This window comes from Erythrolamprus reginae, chromosome 3, assembly GCF_031021105.1.
Source record: "Erythrolamprus reginae isolate rEryReg1 chromosome 3, rEryReg1.hap1, whole genome shotgun sequence".
In the NCBI taxonomy this organism is placed as follows: domain Eukaryota; kingdom Metazoa; phylum Chordata; class Lepidosauria; order Squamata; family Dipsadidae; genus Erythrolamprus; species Erythrolamprus reginae.
Genome location: NC_091952.1, coordinates 49,900,532 through 49,919,242, shown reverse-complemented (window position 1 = coordinate 49,919,242; position 18,711 = coordinate 49,900,532). Strand labels below are relative to the sequence as shown.

The following is an 18,711-nucleotide window of genomic DNA, read 5'->3' as shown; positions in this document are numbered from 1 at the left end:
GCACCTTCCCCACCCTCCTTCTTGCTTATTGTTTAGCTAAAGGCTTTACTTTATGCAACTTAAGTACCATAGTTCAATTTAATTCTAAAGCTTCATTTTGTAGCCATGGGCAAAGCAGGAACTCCACATTTTAATAGGACTGATTTATACCTTGCCTTTAGCTCCCACCTTCTAAAACTTCTGATAGATTTCAGTTAGACTTACTATTGAATAACAGAAAATCATTACTTGTACAGTGAGGAGCTCTTTATTTACATTTAAATACATTCAATTGTCTATGATTTAATACTCTATGGAACATTTTTAAGGCTGTAATGTACACACTGGCAAGTGTGTAAGCCTATTGCACACTAATTTATTTACTTACTGGAGTCTTATTTTTAAGGAAGTTACCATCCTGTGACTCTTGATGACCACAAAAAATAAAATTCCACGGTCTAAATAATACTGTAATAAATGCAACCATTAAAATGTGTCACTAATTGGCTATCAGAATGATATATGAATAACCCCTGAAGCTCTGTCCTAACTACTTAAATAACTATACATAAGTGCTCCCTTTTAACTTGCTTCTAGACAGCCACTAGGGTCAGTGCAAGACTTACCTCTTATGTCATATTGTGGGTTGCATTACAGAGAAAACATCTTGGGTTGTTCTAATTTCATGATAATGGAAAACTACAATTTTATTTTATTTTATTTTTTTTGTTAGACTAATACTGTAATACATACTCACACACACACATACACATTCTCATATAATGTTAATGCAGCATATAAAGTACCCTTGACTGCACATTTATCTTCTTAAATGAGCTCTGCAAAGAAGCAACAACAGTGAGGTCTCTACTGCAGTTCACAAACACAAAAGCAAAAATGCACTTTTTCAGCTGTTGCTTTCAAGCTGTTGGCAATTGCATGTGTATGAAACACAATTGAATCTACAGAATCATAACAGTAAAAATTCTTATAATTCACAAATAATATATAGTTTTGCATTTGACAGCCTGCATGAAAAATAACTGCATAGTATATAACATCATGATATTATAATCACAACTCTTCACATAAAAAAATTCAGTTGCAGCATTAAGTGCGTATTTTGGACATGCACCAGTGTTATTTTTATCTTTATTTTTATGTTTTTTTCCCTTCACTGTCATACCTGTATCCTTTAACTAATCCAGGCAATCACTAGCAGGGATGAATTTGGTTAATGCTTTCTCCAAGTTTCTGTGATTTTGAGGAATTTAAACAGAAGAATGAATCGTACAATTTAGGCATATTCTGGATCAAAACTATAGTAATTTGTTTGTTCTTTCATTGAAACTTTATAATAGCCTTTTCAGTTTACAATATTTAATCCACCTTTTAAATTCACGTGGTAATTTGTAGAAATAGAAATTACAGTCAGTCCTTGAGCATTGGTAAAATGTTGCTTGGGTTTGTGGGAAAAGCTATAAATTATTAATAGGCATCAATAAAGTAGTTCCTGGTCATTTTTATTTGTTATTCAGGATAGCTTATCAAAAGTAATAAATATATCTGAGTTTTAGTAAGCAGGCTTGGGTCTGATTACTACTTGGATGGGAGGCTATCAAGGAATACTAGATGGCTCTGCTAGAAAAGGGAAAAAAAGGAAAACAGAAGATGGCGACAAAACAGCTTTTATGTTTTAAAAACTACTTGGACTTGAGGTAGTCAGCTTCCATGAAGTTGTCAGAAATCACTTGTCGGAGTTTTTCTTTTTAAAAATCCCTTAATATATTGAATATATTTTGACCCTAGTGTATGTGTTGGGTTTTTAAAATTCATTTTGTGGCTTTTGTATTCAGTTTTTAAAATGTGTTAATTCTTTAAAATGATTGTTCTGTTTTCAGGTAAGCTTTTTCGTAAGCAGAAAGAAGTTTATACCATGAGAATTTGTTTTAAGCAATAAATGCAAAATTACTTTGTGTTGTCTTTTATTATGTAAAAATAGGCAGGATCTCTGAAAAACATTTAAAAATAGTGATTAATCTGATAGAAACATTTAAAATATTTGTGTTTTCAAATAGCTACTAAACCACAGAATTGCTTTGTCTGCCCACACTTATTTTTGCTATTTGCTCTGTCTTCTAAAAGAAAAAAGAATTAACTTTGGAAAATTTCCTTCTGTGGAATTAGGACTTGCTCATATTTGAGCAAATGGTAATCAGTAAATTGTAATACTGTGCATTATATTTGATAAAATATCAAATTCTTGTGGAAAGTTTATTTTCTAGAAAGAAGTTCACCAATTGCAAGCGACACATATAAATACTAGCTAGCTAGCTAGAGAGATAGATTTACAATGCAATTATAAATTGCGTTCTAATTATCAATATTAAAGTACAAAATACCCTCATCTCTCAAGTTCAAACTATTGTGGAGTTGTCATTAAACAAGGCTCAGCTGTAAAATCTTGATGCTAACCCTAACCCACGGGAATTATTGATTACATTTGAATTTGCACTGTTTGTGTAATCACAAATTTTTGTTCTAGCCATTAAGGAAATCAGCATAGTTCCTAAGGGAAACATCAAGTGACTATGATTTGTGACCTTCCCTGATGGCTTCCCTGTGACTTTATTTCTTCGAAGCTGGCTGGGAAGGTTGCAAAGAGTAATCATGTGACCCTGGTATCTGCAACTGTCATAAATTTGAGGCAGCTGCCAGGAGTCCCAAAGGTGCTTTTTCAGGAAGCAATGGGACTTTCTTGTTTTTCTTTGAAGACATTTTGCTTCTGATCCAAGAAGCTGCTTCATCTCTGACTGGATGATGGGGAATGGAAGGATCAGAGAATTATCCATTCAGAAATGAAGCTTCCTGGATCAGAAGCAAAACGTCTTCAAAGAAAAACAAGAAAGTCCAATTGCTTCCTGAAAAAGCACCTATAGAAGAACTGTGACCTGGATGATTGAGACGCTTCATAAACAGTTGCCAGGAAGTCATTTTTCAACCCCATCATAACTTTGAAAGATTGCTAAATGAATGGTTGTAAGTTGAGGATTAGAAAGGAGTAGAAAGATTGGCAAATGGTAATTTGTGATGTGTAATCAGATCTATACATGATCTACTTTGTCAATTTGATTGATGCTCTTGTTACATTCTCAGCTTTTAACTCTTGGGGGACAACTTAGTAGTTTGAGCAGATTCCAGTTACGTTCTACAGTATAGTTAGAGTGTGTGTTCAACAATAATAATAACAGAGTTGGAAGGGACCTTGGAGGTCTTCTAGTCCAACCCCCTGCTTAGGCAGGAGAACCTACACTACTTAAGACAAATGGGTATCCAACATCATCTTATTTGTATTTGTTGATATATTTTGGTTTGGTCCTTATTAAGTATTTATATACTTAAATTCATATTTACTAGAGTAATCCAGTAATTAGTGGTAAATACATACAGTGGTACCTCTATTTAAGAACTTAATTTATTCCGTGACCAGGTTCTTAAGTAGAAAAGTTTGTAAGTAGAAACAATTTTTCCCATAGGAATCAATGTAAAAACAAATAATCCGTGCAAACCCATTAGGAAAGAAAGAAACGCTTGGAATTTGGGTGGGAGGAGGAGGAGGAAGAAGAGGAGGACAGTCACTGAAGGAAGAGGGTGAGGTGAGAGGAATAAAAAAAATCCAAAACTTTAAGGCTTAATAAAAAACAGGCGGCGAGGACTAGCATGTGCCTTCCATATACCCGGCACGAGGCTGTCTCCCATATACTGCGCCAGAGAGAGAAACCCAGGGTGAACAGCAGGAAACTGGCTGGGCCTTCATGCTGCTCTCAAAATTCCTGGGAATTTTTCCGGGCTTGGGTTTTTAAGTAGAAAATGGTTCTTAAGAAGAGGCAAAAAAAATTGAACACCTGGTTCTTATCTAGAAAAGTTCTTAAGTAGAGGCGTTCTTAGGTAGAGGTACCCCTGTACTTCAAGAGTACATCAGGGGTGTCAAACTCAAGGCTCGTGGGCCAGATCTGGCCTGTGGGGTGCGTAAATCCTTTTGTGGGGCCGGCCTGAAGGACCGGCCTGCAGTTCCTCTGGTGGCTAAAACAATCTGCGTGCAGCCCCCCTGCCTCGTTTTCACTTTCCATGGCCTTTTGCAGCATTCTGCTGGCTGAAACCGCCCCCAAAAAGGGTCCCAAATAACTGGCAGAATGTTGAAGGATGCCTTGGAGGGTGAAAATGAGGTGCAGGGGGGCTGTGTGCAAACTCCCTGTGCCCCATTTTGACTGGCAGGATGCTGCCGGCCCACAGAGGAGAACTACAATGCTGACCCAGCCTTCGAAGAAATCCAGTTCGACACCCTTGTAGTAGATAGTTCAATTTCTGGCAGTTATAGAATAACAAAGTTAGAAGGCACCTTGGAGGTCCTCCAGTTCAACCCCTGCTTGAGCAGGAGATCCGATCCAGTGATGGCGAACATTTTTTCCCTTGGGTGCCAAAAGCATGCCCACACCCGTAATTTAATGCATGCATGGGCCCCCTCATACTGCCCCGTCCCTAGCATGGGCGCACAGCCCCCTCCCACATTTCCTGACTTCCCATGGGTACGGTAGACCTGTTTTTCCTCCTCTCCAGGCTCCAGAAGCTTCCCTGGAGTCTTGAGGAGGGTGGGAAATGGCCTCCTCTGCCCCCCCCCCCCTTGGAAGCTGAAGACGCTCTCCCAGAGCCTCCACACAAGCCAAAAATCAGATGGCCAGCCTGCACACATGCACTGGAGTTGAACTAGGCAACAGCTTGCGTGCCAGCAGATATGGTTCTGTGTGCCACCTGTGGCACACATGCCATAGTTCACCATCACAGTCCTATACCACTCTAGACAAATTATTGTCCAATCTCTCCTTGAAAACATCCAGTGATGGAGCATCCACATCTGAAGGCAAGATGTTTCACCGCTTAGTTGTTCTTGTAGTTAATCTTAATCTTTAAATAATTAAGCTATTGGTTAGTATTTATTTACTTAATATTAAAATTTATTGTTTCATTTCAGGGGCAATCAATTTTTCATTCAGGTTACTTGCAAAGCATACTGTAATTCTTAGCAAGCAGATCTGTATTGGGACTTGCATGTGATTTGGGATGTCACGGAAGTAATGTGCTATAAACACGTGGACAGGAATGATTTTCACTTTTTATTAAGCTTATTAATTTCTCAATATATGTTTCCAAGTTTACATAAATTATATTTAGTTTACATAAATTGAGTGATATTCCAGGGGGGAAAAAATCATTCTAGGCAGAGCTAGAATACTTGCAAGAAATAACAGAGCATTTACTAGGATTTTTAAAATGTCTCTCCTTCTCTGATATTGTAATCAGAACTCCCTTGTAATCAGAATTCTCTACTGTGGTGGTTTTTTTTTAAGTTTTGAAGGAAGTAATTTATTCAGCAGGAAACTAAAAGCTTTATTTTATTTTTTTAAATAACAACTGGACAACAATATCATTATATAATAAATATTCTGTCATTTCAAAATGTAGCTAAATTTTGCAGGAAGCAAATCTGTAATCAGTCCTCCCCAGTGATGTTGCAAGCCATTTACCTGCAATGCAGTGTTGTACATCTGCAGCTAGGTGGTGGAGGCATAGTCTGCTTTTTCTTCCTTCTGCACAAAGCTTTGCTGTATTCAGGGACGGCCAGCACCCTATTCACAATTTATGCATCCCATTACCAGGACTAGTGTGCTATTTGGGTTTTATGGCTCTTTTGAAAATTGTTGATTCATCTTCAGAGGTACCTTCCTCAATGGGTGTACGTGCTTCATGCAGGTAAGCTCTCCCCCACCTCTATTTTCTTACTCATGGAGAATGTGATTTCAAGAATCAGAATTTTTCAGAAATATAGTGCTTGAGATGAAATTTTTAAAATTATTGTAATATCTTTGTCTCAACTTGTAAATCTGCTGTGTAATAGTTGCAAAATTATCTGCAGATGATTCTGTCTTTGATTAATAGTTTGTTTAAATAAATCATTTAACAGTATTATTTGCTTTTATAGAATGTGCGTAGATTTATATTCCTGGCCCGTAGCAATAGTAAATTTGGATGCATTTTTAAAGGTTGTGGCTGGAAGAGTTACAAAGATCACTGTGAAAATTGTTAAGAATTAATTGTAAAAGTATACATTCATTGTGAATAATAAATAGGATAGGTCTCTGAATGTGTTTAGACTTATGTTATATTCTCTGACAATTGTAATTTTAAAACTATAATGTTTTAACATGCTTAAAGGCAAAGATGATATGATACTTTAGTTTCCTTTAGATGAAGAACAAAGGCAGCCAAATGCTTTATGGAGACTTTCTAGTAACTTCCTTGCTACAGGAAAGTTGTGCATGTTGAAGAAACAAATGATTGTGGAATATCAGACAGCATTCTGACTAAAACATTACTGAGGTTTAGCAAAAGCCACAGCAGCTAAATAATCATTAATTGATTGTACAATATGCCTTAAAGATCCCATTTTACAATAATTATGGCATATTTAATAAAAAAAGCTTTGCTAGTGAGTATAACATTTAGTTGAGTATAAATCTTATTTACTTGTTTGATCTTTGGATTCAAGAATTATCCTTTTCTATATTGCTCTTAGCTGTCAAACTTCCTATTAAACTACATAGTTTATTATTTGATTTTGTTTTTATCTCTGTGGGTTCTATTTCTGTTACTCCCACTATGTAGATTAATTATGTTTCCTTATATAGGAGATCTAAATAAATCTGCAATCACTGGAAAGGGAGTGAAATGTTAATTAAAGAAAGCTTATTCATTATTCTAATAATGTATCTAGATATTACAGGAAAATATTTTTTTTACCAAATCATAAGTGGATATAGAATTGGATATTTCAGATTTTTAAAATAAAAATAGCTTCATAGGTATAAATTATCATCATCATCACCCCTACCACCACACACATATTTTTCGGAATATAAGACGCACCTTTGTTTTGGGAGTGGAAAACAAGGGGAAAATATTCTGCCTCCCAGCAATTTTTCTCCTGGCAAACAGCAAATAGTAAGCAGTAAACAGTACAGATGATATACACTATTTGCTGTGTATTTCTGTGCATGTGTGTTTGTCCCATAGAAATAGCAAAGAATTGGAGAAATGTACATTATGGCAGTATATTAATGCCACAAAGTTTTCTTAAATGTAATCACGCTAACCACTCCCAATGATTTAAAAAGATCTACTCCAAATATGACTAAATCATGGTTTAACCCAGCTGCCTTATCTTAATAGTAAAATAGGATGCTGTTACATTTCAGACTATACCTGTACGGTTGCTGCTAAAATTATTGTGGTTTTCTGGAAGTATAATTATTTTCTGCTATTTAAAAGCACTGGGCCTCTTCAGATAAGCATTTATTTTAAAAAGCTTCTTCATTTTGTTAAGTTGCCTAGAACAATAATAAAGCAGTATTTTAAAAATCTAATAATTTGAACATTCTATAGGCATTTATAGTTAGTTATTTACTTACCTCCTTGCAGCAAACAACCAACCAGTTTCAGTGCAGCCTGATTAACACAACAAAATAAAAATCTTCCTCTACCTTCCAGCAATTTGCTTCCTTGCAGTTTTAATTTCACTTTCAATTTTAGCTCAAGCAGGTAATAGTTTCAGTCTGCAGGGATTGCCATAGCCTATTGCCGCCTACCTGCAATCTGAATCAGCTGGTGGTCTGGAGGCCGATACTTGCTTGTGCTAATCAGACTCTGCGCTATTTGCTGGAAGGAGGCAAATTGCTGGAAGGCAGAAGCCAAAGGATAGGGGTGGCTGGGCAGTGCTAAATTCGGTGTATAAGACACAGCCAAGTTTTCACCCTCTTTCAGCAGGGGGAAAGGTGCATCTTATATTCCGAAAAATATGGTTCAGTAGTCCCTCACCTATCGCTGGTGTTACGTTCCAGACCCGGCCGCGATAGGTGAAATCCGCGATGGGAAATTTATCGACTGATAGTACTTATTTAAGTATTTATATTGTAATTGTTTGGTAAGTTTTCATTGTTTTAAGTGTTTATAAACCCTTCCCACACAGTATTTATTTTAGATACAGTATTTAAATACAGTATTTACAAATTTAGATTTTTTTTTTTTAAACCTGCCGATCGAGTTCGGCGGGCTGTTTAAATCTGCCGATCGACTTCCTCAGAAACCCGCGAACCAGCGAAGATCCGCGAATGATTTTTCTCATTAATATTTCTTGAAAACCCGCGATGAAGTGAAGCCGCAGTAGGTGAAGCGCGGTATAGCGAGGGACTACTGTAGTCCTAAATATTATTTGAAGCTTTTATATTTCTAGATATATTTCTATGCAAGAAATATGTGTATTTTATTAATCTTTATTACCATCTGCTCACAATAAATACTGCTATTGGAGGGCTTCCCGGTAAGTAGTTCCATATCTGGAATTCTATTCATTTCCTTCGTACCTGCATTGGGCTGTAAGAAGCTTCATTTCTTTACAAGGAAGATTTGAATGAAGCTTCCCAGTGAAGTTTTGAATAAAGCAACAATGGTTCTCTCACAAGAGAGTTCATTCAACAGGCAGGATTGTAATCTATTAGGCAAGCTAAAGGAGAAACTATGAGATCTTGATAAATAATTCTGTACTGAAATAAGGTTAAATCATGTTCCTAGAATTTTAATGCCAGCTTTAAGACTAAGCCTTATATAGAGAAACACTATTTAACTTGTGTAATCATATTTTGTTCTGTTCTTATTTAATGGATTATCTGGTCCCCTCTTTGTATGCGAGGCCTGATTTTCATCCTTTTTGGCAATGCCAGTTTTGCCATTGTCTATATAAGAAGTAACTCTAAAATTTCACTTTCAAGATGAAACTGACTGATAACTTCAGAGCACCTCCCACCTTTTAGAGATTGTACTTTGGAAAAAAAAGATGAGAGGATCCTTTTCCTGCAGCACCACCTAAGGGGCCTCCTCAGATAGGCAGTTGCACTGTGAGTTCTGGGAAATTTGAAGATTATCTGCTGAGCAACTGAATCAATCACTACAGCATGTGCTGAGTCTCCTTTGGCTGGAATCTCCTTGAGTTACTTGCTGGAGCTATTTGGCCACATTGAGATTGGACAATGGCACCTTAAAAGCTATCCTTCTCATAAGCTATCAAGAGAATCTAATGACATGCATGCTTTTCTTTATGTAATTATTTATTAATCAAATTTATATAGCTACCCATCTCATGAGATGTCTTACCTTTTACATTACTTGTCTTCTAATCACTGCCAGTGAATGAGAGAGGAAAGAATATGGAAGAGTTTATTGTATGTTTCCCAACTGTTTGATAGCTGATAGTGTTGGCATTACAGTGATCCCTCTATTATCGCGAGGGTTCCGTTCCAAGACCCCTCGCGATAATCGATTTTTTGCGATGTAGGGTTGCGGAAGTAAAAACACCATCTGCGCATGCGCGCCCTTTTTTCTATGGCCGCGCATGCGTAGATGGTGGAGTTTGCGTTCCCCGCCGCCCACGCAAAGGGGAAACCCGATTCGGCTCCTCGCTGCTGCTGCGCTACCGAGCAGATCAGCTGCTGGGCGGCCGAAGGAACCTTCCCTGGGTCTTCCCGGCCGCCCATGCAAAGGGGAAACCCCGGCTCCTCGCTGATGCCCGCCGCTCGCCCGCCCGCCAGCAAGAGGGGGAAGACCCAGGGAAGGTTCCTTCGGCCGCCCAGCAGCTGATCTGCTCGGCGCAGCAGCAGCGAGCAGACGAAGATCGGGGTTTCCCAGCCGCCCACGCAAAGGGGAAACCCTGGCTCCTCGCTGATGCCCCCGCTCGCCCGCCCGCCGCCCGCCAGCAAGAGGGGGAGAGATAGAGAAAGAGAGAGAAGGAAAGAAAGAGATGAGAGAGGGAGGAAGAGAGTGTGAGAGAGGAAGAAGCAAGATAGAGAAAGAGAGAGAGAAAGAAAGATGAGAAAGGAAGGAAGAGAGTGATGTCATCGGTGGAAAAATCGCGATATAGCGTTTCGCGAAGATCGAGATCGCGAAACTCGAGGGATCACTGTATTCTGATCTTTGTCAGCAGATGAGAATGATGCTACTCATCAGTTGCAAGCTCAATGGTATGGAAAGGATGCATCCCTTCATGCCTCTGGCCTTTTCCTTTGGAAGTTGACCAATAATGAAATAGGGCCAAAAGCTTTTGAGGAGTCCTGTTCAAAAAAGCCTTATGAGAAGAGCCCTTTTCATGCCCATCCAGGAAGCCCTTCAGGCAGTGCATTTGAGAAGATAATTCTGCCACACTGGCCAAAGTATTCAGTGCGCATCACTGAAGATGTGTGCTGGAGCTCATCTAGGTAGGATAATGTTAGGAAGACTGTAGGCAATCCCAAAGTTGCTTGATTTGAAAACTTCTCACCCAACCCTGTAGAAAAAAGGCTTACAGGAGATTTCTCCCTCACCATAAGCCTGCAATGATAACAGGTCACACAAATTGCTTTGTCAAGGCAAATAGGGTGTATTGTTTGCTTTGAAGCAGCAAATTAGGTTGCCTTTGTGGCCTGAATTACTTCAAACCGATGTTTGAATTTGCAGGCCTAATCTGCAGTAAGGTAACTGAAATGAACCAAAGCCCCTATAGGCAGTCCTTGTTCAGTGACCGTTCAAAGTTACAGTAGCATTGAAAAGAATAACTTATAATAGTTTTTCACAGCTATGACCTTTATGGCATCCCCATGTCATGAGATCAAAATCTGGGCACTTAGTAACTGGTGTGTATTTATGACTGTTGCACTATGCTGGATGTAACGTGATTACTTCTCAGCTGGCTTCTGACAAGCAAAGTCAAAGGGGGAAGCCAAATTCACTTAATGACCACTTAATTATCAGTGAACTGCAGGGATTTGCTTAACAACTATGGCAGAAAGGTCATTAAATGGGGCACAATTCACTTAACGGCTGTCTTGCTTAGCAATGCAAATGTTGGGCTCCATTCCAGTCATAAGTCGAGGACTACTAGTATAAGGAGATTCTGTAGAAAATAATTCAGAGTCCCAATTCTTTTTATTTGTATTGATTTCACCATGAAGTGGCTTTTTCTGCAAGCATTTGGAGTCAGCATTCCTAGTCTAGGAATTATTAATTATTAATTCTAGTAATTCTGAGAAGCATGACCATTAATGATATAATTCATACATATTACAACTTTAGAGAATTGCATGAAAAAGATACAAGGGAGGGATGGCAAAACCACATTCTCAAGCCTTATTTCATTATCTGATTTCTATAATCTCCTTTCTCTTGAATGTTATTTTTCTTCTGAGTTGGCATTTGCAAGCATAGAAATTTGCTTTCCAAAGTGGGATTTCCTTCAGTGACAAGATAGAATCTGTTGATACTGAATTTGTTGATAATGTAACATTGGTGTAGTTTGCAGCTTTTTAAAGTATCACTAGCGTAATTTAAATATTGATGCTGAGATCGATATTAAGAGTTAGTTTGGTGTGGAGTTAAGATGGCTTACCAGGAGATTTGAGTTCCAGACTTCCCTTAGGCATGAAAGCTGGTTGGATGACTCTTAGCTCAATCTACCTTATTAGTTGTTGCCATGGGGGAAAATATAGAAACTGGGAATATTAGATTCGTTCACCATCTTAAATTTAACAACAAGCCAAAATAGATTAAAAAGTCAGTATAAATAAAATAATAATAGAGTGATTATAGATTTAAGCCATTTGACAGGATATTTATATATAGCTTTCAGTATATTTTCAGCAAAATGCTTCAGGCAGTTTCTTAACATATAATAGTTAACTATTATGTTCACCAATTTGCTTTTCTTGTTTCCATTATTTAATTAGATAGATTATTTAATATAATGTCTGAAACTGTTTCACATTCTCTTTTTTGTGAGCTGAGAGTATATAAAATGAAATTAAGAAATTATTTTTGAAAATCAATTGATTAAAAACATTCTGGTAAAACTATGGCTAAATAAATAGTTTATTTATTTTATTTATTTATTCAGTTTATTTATTGTATTTCTATGCCGCCCAACTCCTGAAGGACTCTGGACGGCTTACAAAAGGGTATAAAATACATTTTAAAACATCATAAAAGATTAACAAAAAAAAAATACATACATAAATATCATTCAAGACTGGTCTTTGTAAAAGTTACGAGATCAGCGGACTCAAGCCTGCTAGAAAAGCCAGCTCTTCAATGCTTTCCGGAAGGCCAAAAGAGTGGGAGCAGTCCGGATGTTAGGGGGTAGTTGGTTCCAGCGAGCCGGGGCAACCACAGAGAAGGCCCTTCCCTGTGGGCCCGCTAGCCAACACTGTGGTACCTGGAGGAGGCCACCTACAGTATGTAGGATTTTACCGGTCACTGGGAACTATGAGGTAGGAGGCGATCTTGGAGATAACCTGGCCCTGAGCCATGTAGGGCTTTAAAGTTAATAACCAATGCCTTGAATTGAGCCAAGAGACCAATAGACAGCTAGTGCAGCTTGTGGGAGATTGGTTTAATATGAGTGTACCTAGGTGTAGCCCAACCACTCGTGCGGCTGCATTCTAGACAATTGTAGTCTCCAAACGCTCTTCATGGGTAGCCCCATATAGAGTGTGTTGAAATAATCCAACCGTGACTTGAAAAGGGCTTGAGTGATTGTGCGGAAAGCCGCCTGATCCAACTAGGGTTGCAATTGGTGCATCAGCCAAACTCGGGCAAAGGTCCCCTTAGCCATAGCTGTTAGATGTTGGTCTAATTTTAGCTGTGAGTCTAGGACAGTGATGGCGAACCTATGGCACAGATGCCACAGGTGGCACGTGGAGCCATATCTGCTGGTTGTTTTTGGCTTCCAGAGTGCCTCAAGGGGGATGGGGGAAGCTGTTTTTGCCCTCCCCGGCGATTGAATTATGGGTGTTGGCACTTGCACATGCGCAATAGCGCACACGCACACTCTTTCAGCACCTGAGGGAAAAAAGGTTCACCATCCCTGGTCTAAGAGAACACCCAAATTGCAAACCTATTCTTAAGGGGAAAGCTTCTCTCCCCCCACCGCCGAGCCAAGGATGGACAGTCAATACAGTCTTTAAAAGGCAGTACCCACAGCTACTCGATCTTGTCTGGGTTAAATCTGAGCCTGTTGACACTCGTCCAGGTCCTCACAGCTTCTAGGCACCAACACATCACATCCACTTCTTCACTGAACTGATCTGGGATGGACATATACAACTGGGGTATCATCAGCATATTGCTGATACCTCCCCCCAAAACGTTGGATGACCTCACCCAGTAGTTTCATGTAGATGTGACCCACCAGACAGATAGGAGGAAAACCACTGTAGCACAGTTCTCCCAACCCTAGCTCTCTTTATAATGTAGATTATTTAAATGGCTAACCAAGTATCCACTCTTTTTTTCTAAGTATTCACTCTTTTTTTTCTAAGTATTCACTCTTTTTTTGTATGTCATCTTAATTCTTCAAAGAATAATATTCATCATATATTCATTAGATATTGCCAATCTTCCTTTCTGATGCATTCTCAGAGTGGTAGACATTGTAGACCTTTATATGTAATGGCTTTATGGTGATTTTTAGAGTCATGTGGGCTTCTAGACACTGTCTTTTTACAGCTATGCCCAGCCAAAGGCTTGTTCTAGAATTGATGCCAATCTATGGTAAAACTAGGTTTTCATTCTGGTTGAAGCCATCCATTTCTTGTAAAAGTACCAGTCAGCACTTATGTCTTTGATGGCGAACCTATGACACGCGTGCGACAGGTGGGTCACGGAACCATATCTGTTGGCACACAAGCTCAGTCCCAGCGCACATGTGCACACCAGCCAATTGATTTTTAACTTGCGCGGAGGCTCTGAGAGGGCATTTTTGGCCTTGGGGAGGGGGAGGCTGTTTTCACCCACTCCAGGCTCCAGGGAAGCTTCTGTAGCCTGGGGTGGGCGAAAAGTGGGGCTACCAGGCCCACCAGAAGTCAGGGAGCGGGGGAGGGCCATGTGTGGGAGTGGGTGGGCAGCATGGGAGTGTTGCGCATGCCTGCGTGGGGGGGGGAGTGCATAGGGCATTGAATTATAGGTGCATGCATTTGTGCACGCTTTTGGCACACAAGGAAAAAAAGGTTAGCCATCACTGACCTATGCTAATGGGAATGATGAACCTTGATACAAAACTTGGAAAATAGCTTAGAACAGATTAGTTTATGAATCTCTGAGTCACCCCCACCAAGATCCAGACAGCTCTCATTCTGCAGGTGTTCAGGAAGGTTTTATAGACCTAGTTTCTAAGACCTTGAGGTGAGGATGCACGTGACACTCCTCTGTTAGGAGTGATTGAGTTTTTGTTATGGTCGTTTCACTGTTGATGTTTTTGTCTGGGCTATCATTGTGAAATTTCTCTCACTGTGGTTTTATGTTATTGTATTTAAATTCTGTTTTAAATTGTGAGGCGCCTAGGGTCATTCTGGAATGGGGTGTTTCTTTTTCTTTTTTAAAACAACCCTCTATTTGCCTGTCACGAGATGAGTGATAGAGGATTGTTACTATATATCTGCACTGTGCCTTCAATGCAAATATTTTCTACTGCTCAGAGAATCTCTAAGACCAATTTTAGGGAAAAGAACCTGGAATTATACCAAAAGGCTTGTTTTTAGAAGTGGGAGGGACTGAAAAGATTTGCATTCTCTGTAAAATTATTGCACAATATTTTGTATCATAAATGTAGTTCGCCATAGACAATAATAACCTGAGATCTGACTTTTTTTTTAAAAAAGCGAGAACTTTATATATCTAGCCTTATCTTTAAACAGTGATTTAGTCCTTACTTATTCTTTATTCCTCTCCTTAAAAACTTACAACTTAAACATTTGTGCTGTATCTTAGGCCTGAAACTCAACATCGTGGCCCTACTGCCCATGCAGAGAATGACCTCCCTGAACAAGAAGAAGAAATACTGGGGTCAGATGATGATGAGCAAGAAGATCCCAATGATTATTGCAAAGGTATGCAATTATAATTCTACATTTTCAGTGTGTTTATTTAGGCCAATAACACTAGACTAATATTATGACTTGATGAAACCTTTGCATAAGCCACATTATGAATTTATTTTTAAAGGAAAACAAGGATCCATTTATTGAAATGAAATCATGGCTTAAAAGGTTTAAAATTGTTTATAATAAGAGCAGTTATATCCTAAGGTATGTCTTTGTTAAACTAAACAATTTAATATAATAACTTCAAGATGAAGAAAATATGGTTGTTTCAGGTATGTTTTATGTACCTAACATATCTTAGGCATGAAAGCCAGCTATGTAATTTTGGGTTAGTCACTCTCTCACCTTACATCTTGTTGTGATTGTCACATGTTGTGGGGAAAATGAGAGCAGGAAGGAGTTAGGTATGCTCACTGCCTTAAGTGATTTATAAAAATAAAGGTGGAATAGATATAAATTAAATTTAAATAAATATTTAAATCGTTCACCAGTTGCAGAAGGAGCTGCTATTGCCCTTTGATGGGCAACCAGACTTTACTCTCTGCTTGGTCAGGGTGACAGCTAGTTTGTTTGGACACACTCTGAAGGAGAGCTTGGAGTACAGTCTGAGTAAGTGCACAGTGTTTTGTGTATACAAAACTGGCTTCCAGTGAGGATGTATTCCAGATTTCCTGGTGAAAAAAAACAGCCTAGGGAATTGCACAAATTTCTCCAAGCAAAAAGGCACAAATTTCTCCAAGCAAAAAGGCTCCAGCTTCCTGCACACTTAAAATTCAGTTACTGTCAGAAGATATCCCAATGAATTTATTTATAGAAGGGTTACAAAAGTTGGTACTAGAAGTTATTTAGGAAATCATAGTGCCACAAAGTTTCAGAACCATGTCATAAAGCTTTCATTAAAACTGTACTAGAAGGTACTATAAAAAAATAGTTTAATAAACACAAACGTTTTAGAAGTAAAACACAGTTAAAGAAATGGTTCAGTAGCCCAGAAAATGAAAAAAAAATCAATAGCCTTTAAATATTTGATAGAAGTAAATTCCTACGTGCCTAGTGTTTCCTGATTTGCCTTCTAGTTAGTGGGAAAGGCAGGGGGATTCATGGGAATCTCTGGTCACCACATAGAAAAAAAGTCCCTATGGTTAGAAAAAAATGTTAGATATTGTAAAAATGGTAGAATTCTTTGTGTTCAAAGTACCACGTAAATATATTTAATGCTGCCAATAAAAAAATCACTTGTGTGATATATGATATAGCAAAGATTAAAAATTTCTTCCAATGAAATGCATTTCTTCCTCTTCAGTGAAAAAGAATGTCTAAAATTTAATTATGGAATACCTGTTAATGGTAATTCTGGTTACATGAATCCAGTATTTTAACATCTCTCAACAAAATACAGGTATTCCTTCCTTAACATTCATTTGCCCAGCAATCATTTAAAATTAACGATGGTGCTGTAGAAAGGGTACTTGACATTATGGTCATTGCAGTGCGCCCCTGCAGTCATGTATGAAAATTTGGGTGTTTAGCAATCCAGCTGCCTTTTTGATTGACTGCACAGACACTGCAATTGCCCCAATCTGCCTTTCCCAATCTCAATCACTCACCAGTGAATGCAAAACTACTATGGTACTGAAGGCCAAGCATACCAGCTATTTCATTATACCCAGGAGTGCTTTCAGATATATATGATGATTTATTAAAATGCAGTATTGTATTAATTTAGCTTGATTTACTGGTTTTTATATTGTAATATTTTATGAGTTGTCTGCATTTGAGTCCGTATAAAGTCATGCAAATAAATTACCATATTTTTCGGATTGTAAGATACACGGGTGTATAAGATGCACCAGGATTTCAAAGAGATAAGTATTTGAAAAAAAGTTTTTTGTCCTCCCAACCACCAGGAGTGCTCTGCAAACCTCCCAAACCTCTGCGCACCCTGTTTTTCACAAAAATGGAGGTGTTTTTGCCTTCCCCCAGTCCCCAATAGCACTCTGCAGGTTTCCCAAACCTTTTGCGTTCCCCATTTTTTGCAAAAACACCCATTTTTCATCCGTTTTTGTGAAAAAGAGCCCATTTTCGCAAAAATGGGAAGTGTGGGGGGGGGCTGTATTCATTGTATAAGACACACCAATATTTCCACCCTCTTTTGTGGTGGGGGGAAGGTGCACCTCATACTGCAAAAAATACGGTAACTTTTTCTGTTAAAGTTAGAATATAATTTCAATTTCACTGTGTTAATTTAATCATTCCTTATACATTTTGTAGGTGGCTATCATCTAGTAAAAATAGGAGATCTGTTCAATGGAAGATACCATGTAATCCGAAAACTGGGATGGGGACACTTTTCAACAGTGTGGTTATCGTGGGACATCCAGTAAGTCTTTGTTGGTTGGAGTTTCTGTTAATTATTCAAATATTATAGATAAACAGCATTTTTTTCTTCATCCAATTATTTTGAAATCCAGAGCATTCCTACTGTGTTTTATAAACAAAGTGTTACGGATATAATGATCAAATGTATTTTGTCAGGATTCATGTTTCATCCCTTTGTATCATTTGTTTTTTTTATAGAGTTTTTATTGTTTTTCTCCACAACACATCCATACATATATAACTTAATTCTTAACAAAATACACATAATTATGCATGGACCAGTACAACCCACTACATGGACCAGTATCTTAATTTGCATCTTTTATACTTGTATAATTACCCACCTGTTTCCCCCTTTCTATCATATCACTCACCTCCCTCTATCTCCCTCTCCTCCCTCTACCTTCTTTCTCCTTCTGTCCCACTTCTTTACTTCCTCTCCACTTCTTCCCTTCTTTCTCTACTACCTTTTCTCCGTCTTAGCCTTTCCATGACTATATCTCTTCACAATACATCCTATAGTTAACAGACAGGGAACTCATGTCCCTTTAATCATCATTGCGTCTCTTAACCTTATTTTTTCCTCAGTATCCATATCTATGCTTCATTCTTGTATTTCCTTATATCATGGTCCTTGGGGATGATACTGAGCTCAAGAATAATCTAAAGCAGGGGTTCCCAACACCTAGTCTGGACTGGCACCAGTGTTCCCTCTAATTTTTTTTGGGGGGGGGCGGAAAAGTATAGGTTCTGAGCGGCAGTCCCTTCGGGACTGGGCGGCACAGAAATAATAAATAAATAAATAAACAAATAAAAAACCCACCCTGTTTTGCCTCAGAGAATTTCAAAATAAAATACTGTACTGTGTGTCTATAACAGTGAGCTCATAATAGGGCAACTCTATCAATATCAAAATGCCACTTAAATAGTTGAGCTAGTTTCAAACTAGATTTTGATTTTCTTTCTCTCTTCCTTACTCCCATTCTTTTTCTTTCTCTTTTCCTTCCTCTCTTTTTTCTATCTTTCTCTCTCTTCCTCTCTCTCTCCTTCCCTCTCACTCTTTCCCTCTCGGCTTCTGGGCAGGTTTGGAAAACTCTGAGTTGATGATGATTTTTAAGTGAGCGATTGCTCACTGCTCAGCTTAGAGGGAACTATGACTGGCACCAATCCATAGAATGCCAGAAACTGGACCAGGAAAAAAAGTGAAGCCCCATTCACGGGATGTAGGAAGCACACAAAACTACACCTCCTCCAGTCTGCGGAAAAAACTCTCTCCACAGAGCCCCAAAGGTTGGGGGGCGCTGATCTAGAGTAAGGGCTCTCCACCCACCTTTTACACACA

The 18,711-nt window shown here is 38.5% G+C and overlaps 2 protein-coding genes across 3 annotated transcripts in view; both read left to right on the top strand.

The window, feature by feature from the left end:
* FKBP5 (FKBP prolyl isomerase 5) overlaps positions 1–18,711 on the top strand; it is a 1,202,894-nt gene that overhangs the window by 947,334 nt on the left and 236,849 nt on the right. The window lies entirely within an intron of this gene.
* SRPK1 (SRSF protein kinase 1) overlaps positions 1–18,711 on the top strand; it is a 38,751-nt gene that overhangs the window by 1,710 nt on the left and 18,330 nt on the right. For both annotated transcript variants that reach the window (XR_011558537.1, XM_070745189.1), the window contains exons 3-4: positions 14,878–14,996; positions 17,262–17,370. Coding sequence is in view for 1 of the 2 variants with exons in the window: in XM_070745189.1 (XP_070601290.1) it covers positions 14,878–14,996; positions 17,262–17,370 (228 nt within the window). In the remaining variant the exon portion in view is untranslated. The remainder of the gene's footprint in view (positions 1–14,877; positions 14,997–17,261; positions 17,371–18,711) is intronic.